Below are 10,000 nucleotides of genomic sequence, written 5' to 3' on the forward strand. Positions count from 1 at the left end.
AATTAATGGCAACATCCTCTGAATTCATTCTCCCGACCCTCTCTGCCCAGTCATTTCACACAGTCAAAGAACAGAAGGAGAGGAGGAAATGTGTTAAATATTGCTAATATAATACAAACGGTTGATGTTTTGCGAGGTTTTTCCGGGGCTGAACTCGCCCTGGGTGATGATGTGTGGTGAGAGCTGTGCAGAAACATACCCACTAGTCCGCTTATAGAAATCAGCCATTTCTGCAGCATCAGCTCAATGTCATTGTGATGACGGTTTTTCTGTAGGCGCTCTAACGGAAATGAATAGGAAACTTGCATGGCGATGAAACTCACAACAAGTCTAAACAATGAGCAGATGAATGACTGAGTCATTCCAAGATGCAACCATTATAGGGGTGACTGAATAGATGTTTTGCACTGTTGTGAAATCCAGTTAAAAGTGTACATTATGATGCTTCATTCTATGCCTGAGTTGTCTAGCCAACCTACTCAAACCTGTTTGATTGTGTGGTTGACGTTGTTTAGGCTCTATCTGATTTCCATGACCCGTTATGGCAGATCTGCTTGATTTGAGCAAATTCCTCCCTCATTATCTCTGAACAGATGCTGTATAGCCAGCATTATCTAGGCTAGTCAAACTCCAACATTAGCACTCTTATAAGCAAACGTTAGAGACCCCAATCTGTTCTATTCCTCCAAGCTACAGTCGGACCCCACTTATCCCAACCCAACGGGACCGAAGGTCGTTCGTATCTCTGAAATGTCCGGATGACTGAAACATGTTAAAATGCACCAAATTCAATAAGTGGTACTTGTTTCATATAGACTCATAATACACCAATAAATACCCTTAATTACTTGTGAAAATGCATCAAAATTGCAATCAAATAGCCAACTAAACTCATACAGCCTAGCCTATAATAGACCTACAGTAGCCTAGAATAAAATACAGTAGCTTCTAAATCTATCTTGTTCTGGTCAGTGTAGCTCACAGCTGAAGGCCGCCCAGACCCCACAACCAGCTGCAGGATGTATTACACGTGTCCCTCTACTGTGAGGGAGCCGTGGGAATACATGAAGCAGCTCTGTACTGAGTGAATACATGGAGCAGCTCTGTACTGAGTGAATACATGGAGCAGCTCTGTACTGAGTGAATACATGGAGCAGCTCTGTACTGAGTGAATACATGGAGCAGCTCTGTACTGAGTGAATACATGGAGCAGCTCTGTACTGAGTGAATACATGTACTGAGTGAATACATGTACTGAGTGAATACATGGAGCAGCAGTGTACTGAGTGAATACATGGAGCAGCAGTGTACTGAGTGAATACATGGATTAGTACTGTACTGAGTGAATACATGGATTAGTACTGTACTGAGTGAATACATGGAGCAGCTCTGTACTGAGTGAATACATGGAGCAGCTCTGTACTGAGTGAATACATGAAGCAGCTCTGTACTGAGTGAATACATGGAGCAGATCTGTACTGAGAGCCTGGAGGCGCTTTACACTATAAAGATCTGCACCTGAAACCAGGACAGCGCTGGGACAATCATGTGAGAGGAGCCTGTGGGGAGAGGGGATGAGGGCAGGGGATGAGGGCAGAGAGGGGACGAGGGCAGAGAGGGGACGAGGGCGGAGGGGATGAGGGCGGAGAGGGGACGAGGGCAGAGAGGATGAGGGCAGAGAGGGGATGAGGGCAGAGAGGATGAGGGCAGAGAGGGGATGAGGGCAGAGGATGAGGGCGGAGAGGGGACGAGGGCAGAGAGGACGAGGGCAGAGAGGATGAGGGCAGAGAGGGGATGAGGGCAGAGAGGATGAGGGCAGAGAGGGGATGAGGGCAGGGGATGAGGGCAGAGAGGGGACAAGGGCAGAGAGGGGATGAAGGCAGAGAGGATGAGGATGGAGAGAGGATGAGGGCAGAGGATGAGGGCAGAGGACGAGGGCGGAGAGAGGATGAGGGCAGAGGACGAGGGCGGAGAGAGGATGAGGGCAGAGGATGAGGGCGGAGAGGGGATGAGGGCAGAGGACGAGGGCGGAGAGAGGATGAGGGCAGAGGATGAGGGCGGAGAGAGGATGAGGGCAGAGGATGAGGGTGGAGAGGGGATGAGGGCAGAGAGGGGACGGGGGCGGAGGGGATGAGGGCGGAGAGGGGACGAGGGCAGAGAGGACGAGGGCAGAGAGGATGAGGGCAGAGAGGGGATGAGGGCAGAGAGGGGATGAGGGCAGAGGATGAGGGCGGAGAGGGGATGAGGGCAGAGAGGGGATGAGGGCAGAGAGGATGAGGGCAGAGAGGATGAGGGCAGAGAGGGGATGAGGGCAGAGAGGATGAGGGCAGAGAGGGGATGAGGGTAGAGGATGAGGGCAGAGAGAGGATGAGGGCAGAGAGGGGACGAGGGCAGAGAGGACGAGGGCAGAGAGGATGAGGACAGAGAGGGGATGAGGGCAGAGAGGATGAGGGCAGAGAGGGGATGAGGGCAGAGGATGAGGGCGGAGAGGGGATGAGGGCAGAGAGGGGATGAGGGCGGAGGGGATGAGGGCAGAGACGAGACGAGGACAGGGAGGGGACGAGGGCAGAGAGTCATTTCTAAATGGAAGAAGTTTGGAACCACCAAGACTCTTCCTAGACCTGGACGCCAAACTGAGCGATTGGAGAAGACGGGTCTTGGCCAGGGAGGTGAGCAGGAACCCGAGGGTCACTCTGACAGAGCTCCAGCGTATCCTTGATGGGAGAACCTTCCAGAAGATCAACCATCCAGGCAGCACTCCACTAATCAGGCCTTTATGGTAGAGTGGCCAGACGAAAGCCACTCCATAGTAAAAGGCACATGACAGCCCGCTTGGAGTTTGCCAAAAGGCACCTAGAGGACTCTCAAACCATGAGATTCAAGATTCTCTGGTCTGATGAAACCAAGATTGAACTTTTTGGCCTGAATACCAAGCGTCACATCTGGAGGAAACCAGGCACCACTCATCACAGGTGGTGGTATCATCACAGGCTAATACCATCCCTACAGTGAAGCATGGTGGTATCATCACCTGACTATACCATCCCTACAGTGAAGCATGGAGGTATCATCACCTGACTATACCATCCCTACAGTGAAGCATGGAGGTATCATCACCTGACTATACCATCCCTACAGTGAAGCATGGTGGTATCATCACCTGGCTAATACCATCCCTACAGTGAAGCATGGTGGTATCATCACTGGGTTAATACCATCCCTACAGTGAAGCATGGAGGTATAATCACTGGGCTAATACCACCCCTACAGTGAAGCAAGGCGCTGGCAGCATCATGATGTGGGGATGTTTTTCAGCAGCGGGAACGACTAGTCCTGATAGAAAGAAAGATGAATGCAGCTGGGTACACCGAGATCCTTGAAGAAAACCTGCTCCAGAGCACTCTGGACCTCAGACTGGGGCGAAGGTTCAGCTTCCAACAGGACAATGACCCGAAGCACACAGCCACGATAACAAAGGAGTGGCTTCGGAGAAAGTCTGTGAATGTCCTTGAGTGGCCCAGCCAGAGCCCAGACCTGAATTCAGTTGAACATCTGTGGAACGAGCTGTAAATGGCTGTGTGCCAACTCTCCTCATCCAACCTGATGGAGCTGGCAAGGATCTGCCAAGAGGAATGGGTAAAAATCTCCAGTAACAAGTGTCCCAAGCGTGTAGCTTCTTTCCCAAGACGCCTTGAAGCTGTAATCGCTGCCATCAACCCAGTATTAGGCTAAGGGTGTTTACAGATATGTAACCTCATAAATAACCTATTTTTGTCAGTAAAATAAAATATAGTTTATATATATGTATTTTCAACAACAAAAAAACAGTTTTCACTTCGTCATTATTGGATATTGTGTGTAGATATTTGAGGCAAACAATGAAGTCAATCTACTGTAGAATGAATCTGTGAGGTGATAAAACGTGGAGGAGGTGGAAGAGTTTTGACTGTAATATCAGGATGAGGATGTAAACGTTGTACATGTTTACATTGTTGTGATTTAGCAGATGCCTTCATCCAAACGTTTGTATAAGAGAGCCGACTGTACGCAGCATCCCAGTCAGTCAATAAAGCCTTGCATAAGAACAAGTGACATCATCAGTCATGGTGCTAGATCACACACAGGCCTGAAAGATGTGAGGGTTGGGGGTTAGGCAAGGAGGGGGGGGGGTGTTGGTTCAATTGATTGATTGATTGATTGATTGATTGATTGATTGATTGATTGATTAATTGATTGCTTATGAACATTAACTTTGCATATGTTTTTGTTAAAAGGTTGGGCTACAAAAAACCCGGTGTGACTGCCTCGCGCATTAGCAGCGACAGGCCCGACAGAATCGCTGTCCGTGGTCCTGGAAAAGGCATTGCCCACTTGTTGCTCGCTGCAGGCCTTTTGACGTGGGGCAGTGACGCGTCGCGTCAGACGCCGCAGGACTGGAAATAGACCAGGATGCTGTTTAGCCCTGAGCGAGAGATCTCACGAGATGTGAATCAATCATCCGCCGGACGCCTGAGGGTCACTATCTCAGGCACTATCTCGGAGACGCTATCTCATACCTCTAGTGAGCTACGCAAAGACAGACAAGCGTGCAAGACGGGAAATCGGTGTGCGCCCGAGGACAGGAGGCTGCAGCAGTTGCACAAGCGTATCCCGTTGCCATAGTGGCGGCTCGCGCGGATGCTGCCTGACTTTTAAGCAGGCCCCTCTGGAGGACAGTAGGGGTGGTCAGAGAGTGCCCCTCTGGAGGACAGTAGGGGTGGTCAGAGAGGGTCCCTCTGGAGGACAGTAGGGGTGGTCAGAGAGGGTTGTCAACATTAGATCACATCCGCCGCGAGTCACCGCTTGCAGTCCCGCGAGGCCGTGTTCAGCCATGCAAGCATATACCGTCAAATGCATAGGTTGCAGCTATGACTTAAAACCCCAATCATAAAGTAGCCTAATCAATGAAATATACTCGACTTAATAGGTCCCAATCATAAAGTAATCAATATAATATACTCGACTTAATAGGTCTACTCAATCAATAATAGGCAATCTGAATGGCGGATGAAAAGTAATGCCACGTTGATCGACTGGTCTCGTGACTGAGTGATTGATCTGGACTCAGGGGTAATGTTGACATGTAAACATTTACTGCAGAGGACACGTTGGGGTGTCAGCAGTTTAAATCCCATGGGGGTTGGCTATCAGGTCCCCGGGTAAATTCACGACTAGGCTCATAGAGAAAATGTTGTTATCATAGCCTAGTGTACTTTATTGATTCCCGGAGAGAAATGACGGTGTTACAGCAGTGAAGCGAGAAGCGCAGTCAATGCTAATAGGCCTACAATGTAAACACACATCTACATTAGACAGAATATACAATAATCCAAAATATACAATATTCTACTCTAATAGGAATTTCCTAAACACGTCTGTAGGTCTATAGGCCTACTTCAACTCATATTCCAATAGCCTAACAAGTAACTCACATTTAAGGGCCAATACCATGTGACTGTCTGTTATCTTTATATTAAGACAGACAGCGTGTAGGTTATCAGAAGTGGGACAGTGTGAACGACCATGCATGCTGACTGGATCCCTCACTCACCAGTGTTGAAATATCTTATAAACACCAGTAGACCTATAGCTGTTTAGCTGTATTAGCTGTCTTATAGCGGTTTAGCTTTCATATAGCTGTAGATTAAACATATTATAAACACACCAGTAGACGTATAGCTGTTTAGCTGTGTTAAAGCTGGTGATGTGTTGCTCTTCACTCCTTCACCAGCTGTTGCACTCTCATGCTACTGTATGGATTCAGCACACAGCTTGATCTCCTATAGGCCTATTAAATGGCTGTTGAAATAGTTGCAAAAGTAATATGCTATTACAATGCTCACATTCACACCTCTGAAGAACATCACTTGCCGAGAAATAAATTGGCAGGGTTACCATTATCCCCGCTTGGACAACACGGCAACATGTGTATATCATAACAGCTGAATCTCAAGCGGGGTGCAAACTGACAGGGTAAAGAATACCACTTCGTAACAATACAAAAGCGAAATCAGAAATATTCTTCATCTAACCTCAATCAACAATCTTACCAAATCTCAAAACGTGCGGCATCCCGCGAGAGTATCCTAGAAACAGCATCAGAAGCGGGAGCAGCCCGAGGTTCAACCTGAAAACGAGACTAGTTATCAGCGGGGAGGTAATCTTCATGTTGTTTGTAAAATGCACAGTGGCGATCCCCCGTACGCTTCGACTCCCCCGGAAATCTTCTCTACGGCCGTTCGGTAGAGTGACGGTAGTCCACGCGCAAGATCACGGCATGGTCACTCGCGCTTCCCCTAAATCCATTAGCAGTCCCGGCATGCTTTCCTTCTTCACTGCGCCAAGAAACAATCCTCCAGCTCCAGGGCCGGCGGGGCATCCATGTCGAGCGCAAAGAATCCAGTGGGGGCCCATGCATGGGCTGGCTTAGGAGAGACACGCAGGGGTATCCACGCGGGAGTGTCGGCAGGAGAGCAGTAGAGCAGGAGAGCAGGAGAGCAGGAGAGCAGTAGAGAGAGGCAAGCACAGCGGAATCGCGATTGCAGCCTATGAGGCACTTTGGGCACTACTCTGCCTACGCGCCCATTATGCTGCACTGCTGCACCGCCTCTGACGTCGAGCCAAGGTTAGTGTGAGCCGACGCGCCAGAAAGATAGCCCCACAGAAGAGAAGGGAAGAGTGAGAGAGTGTGAGTAAGAGAAAGAGAGAGGGGAGAGTGTGTGTGAGTGAGAGAGAGAGGGAGAGAGAGAGAGAGAGGATGGGGGAAAGAGAGAGAGAGAGAGAGAGAGAGAGAGAGAGAGAGATCCGACAATGATCCTTATCTGCATCCCAAACGACCCTCTCTTTTAGAATGGTGTTAGATCCTCCGGCTTCCCGTCCACCCACCCGCTAAATGATGCAACATTTCTGCTGTGCGTTTTCAGAGCGTTCTGTGAGAATCCACACAGACCCAGTGTACATTCCAAACCAGTGATATAAGACAACCAAGTTGCCTTATTTGATTTCCATACGGTTCTATTCGTGTAAGCAGCGTGGCGAGGGCATATGGCTTTAATTCGTGCAGACTAATAAGAAAAGGATACGTTTTTTTCCTTTCACAACTTAACACACAGCCAGGCAATGCTCTTTTGACCTTTGTCACGTTTAATATGTCTGAAAATCAATCTATTTCGTTGCCTGAGTATGGGCTCCAAGTCCCAGTCTTTTTACTTGTGAGGCTGGCCTATACGGGTCTAGGATATGCACTCAGGTGCTATAGAAACAATACAATGTCTTTCTGACCTGAAAGAGGCCTAACTTTACGGAACCTTTCTTCAGAGGGTCCTTCTATAGTGTCGTATTGCTTGTGACTGGCTGTAGCTACACTCAGCTACACAGATTCCCCTAATTTCCAAGAGGTAGGCGTTGAGCCTATTGGGAGAGAGGAGACAGTTCTGCCATTTCACTGCCTATCGCTCCTCCTCTGCGAATCACCGCGTTTCAGCACCACGGACAGCGATGCGTTTCAGCACCATGGACAGCGATGCGTTTCAGCACCATGGACAGCGAGGCGTTTCAGCACCATGGACAGTGATGCGTTTCAGCACCACGGACAGCGAGGCGTTTCAGCACCATGGACAGCGATGCGTTTCAGCACCATGGACAGCGAGGCGTTTCAGCACCACGGACAGCGAGGCGTTTCAGCACCATGGACAGTGATGCGTTTCAGCACCATGGACAGCGAGGCGTTTCAGCACCACGGACAGCGAGGCGTTTCAGCACCATGGACAGCGAGGCGTTTCAGCACCATGGACAGCGAGGCGTTTCAGCACCACGGACAGCGACGCAACAAACCCCGTTTTGCCGACGAACTTTGCAGATCGCTGTGAGTTTTCTGATTTTGGCTGCTCGTGTAGAACCCCTAGGTATAACTTTCCCTCTTAAACCCATCTCACACAAGAAATAAAGTAAGTTGGCGACTAATAATAATGGCCAAACCAAATAGACAGAACACTCATTAAATAAAAAAAAGGAGACATGAAGGGATGGATATTTTCAAAGGAGAAAAGCCATAAAATGAGTTATCATATCAGCTCAAATGAACTGAATATAATATGTAACCTAGTCTATATGCAAATACATGATCTGACTGGAAAGACTACCATGAACCGACTCCCACTGGACCCATTATGCAATATAAGCTCCTGCCTGCTGCCCATAGAGATATCGTCATGACAAACGATTGTAATCTATTGGAAATAATAGAATTTCTTTGAGCATCAGGCCATACACTATAGTACTTGGACGTAGCCAACTTGAGGCTCAGACGGTCTCAGCATCCAGAATCGGTGTTGTGTGTTTTATGTGTGTCTTATTCGTGTCGAGCCGGAGTGTGCGGTTCCGGCAGGGGCCGGTGGATGTGGTGCGGGGGGCCGAGGCTACAGCGAACAGGCCTCGGGGAGGACCGTGTGGATCAGCCATGAGCGGCCTCTAATCTGAGGTGGATGGATCAGATATGATGGGCCTCTAATCTGAGGTGGATGGATCAGCGATGAGCGGCCTCTAATCTGAGGTGGATGGATCAGCGATGAGCGGCCTCTAATCTGAGGTGGATGGATCAGATATGATGGACCTCTAATCTGAGGTGGATGAATCAGCGATGAGCGGCCTCTAATCTGAGGTGGATGGATCAGCGATGAGCGGCCTCTAATCTGAGGTGGATGGATCAGCGATGAGCGGCCTCTAATCTGAGGTGGATGGATCAGCGATGAGCGGCCTCTAATCTGAGGTGAATGGATCAGCTATGAGCGGCCTCTAATCTGAGGTGAATGGGTCAGAGATGAGCGGCCTCTAATCTGAGGTGAATGGATCAGCGATGATCGGCCTCTAATCTGAGGTGGATGGATCAGCGATGAGCGGCCTCTAATCTGAGGTGGATGGATCAGCGATGAGCGGCCTCTAATCTGAGGTGGACGGATCAGCGATGATCGGCCTCTAATCTGAGGTGAATGGATCAGAGATGAGCGGCCTCTAATCTGAGGTGAATGGATCAGCGATGAGCGGCCTCTAATCTGAGGTGGATGGATCAGCGATGATCGGCCTCTAATCTGAGGTCGATGGATCAGCGATGAGCGGCCTCTAATCTGAGGTGGACGGATCAGCGATGATCGGCCTCTAATCTGAGGTGAATTGATCAGAGATGAGAGGCCTCTAATCTGAGGTGAATGGATCAGAGATGAGCGGCCTCTAATCTGAGGTGAATGGATCAGCGATGAGCGGCCTCTAATCTGAGGTGAATGGATCAGCGATGAGCGGCCTCTAATCTGAGGTGGACGGATCATCATGATCGGCCTCTAATCTGAGGTGAATTGATCAGAGATGAGCGGCCTCTAATCTGAGGTGAATGGATCAGAGATGAGCGGCCTCTAATCTGAGGTGGATGGATCAGCGATGAGTGGCCTCTTATCTGAGGTGAATGGATCAGCGATGATCGGCCTCTAATCTGAGGTGGATGGATCAGCGATGATCGGCCTCTAATCTGAGGTGAATGGATCAGCGATGATCGGCCTCTAATCTGAGGTGGATGGATCAGCGATGAGCGGCCTCTAATCTGAGGTGGACGGATCAGCGATGAGCGGCCTCTAATCTGAGGTGGATGGATCAGCGATGAGCGGCCTCTAATCTGAGGTGGATGGATCAGCGATGATCGGCCTCTAATCTGAGGGAGATGTGACAGAGCTCTCTGGTCCCCCGCCGCCACCCAGACCTATATGAACAGTTCCATTGTATGTGGACTTAAGTGTTTAGTGAATGGGCCGTCTTGTGTGTGTGTGTGTGTGTGTGTGTGTGTGTGTGTGTGTGTGTGTGTGTGTGTGTGCGTGCGCGTCAGTAGCCCACAGGCAGGGGTGTGGATTATGTGTGTTATAGGCTACATGTCTAAATTGGCTTCTATCAAACAGTACATTTTCTTATTCTGAGCCAA

General features: G+C 49.4%; 1 protein-coding gene across 1 annotated transcript in view; it reads right to left on the minus strand.

Annotated features, from left to right (window-relative positions):
* Nucleotides 1-6,207, minus strand: part of LOC311310637 (glutamate receptor ionotropic, kainate 2-like) — a gene marked incomplete at both ends in the record, with an annotated part of 59,322 nt that extends 53,115 nt beyond the window's left edge. Inside the window, one exon of the mRNA XM_084440147.1 lies at nt 6,090-6,207. Coding sequence (XP_084296273.1) covers nt 6,090-6,207 — 118 coding nt within the window. The remainder of the gene's footprint in view (nt 1-6,089) is intronic.
* Between the last annotated feature and the right edge of the window lie 3,793 nt (nt 6,208-10,000).

This window comes from Borostomias antarcticus, assembly GCF_949987555.1.
Source record: "Borostomias antarcticus genome assembly, chromosome: 6".
NCBI lineage: Eukaryota > Metazoa > Chordata > Actinopteri > Stomiiformes > Stomiidae > Borostomias > Borostomias antarcticus.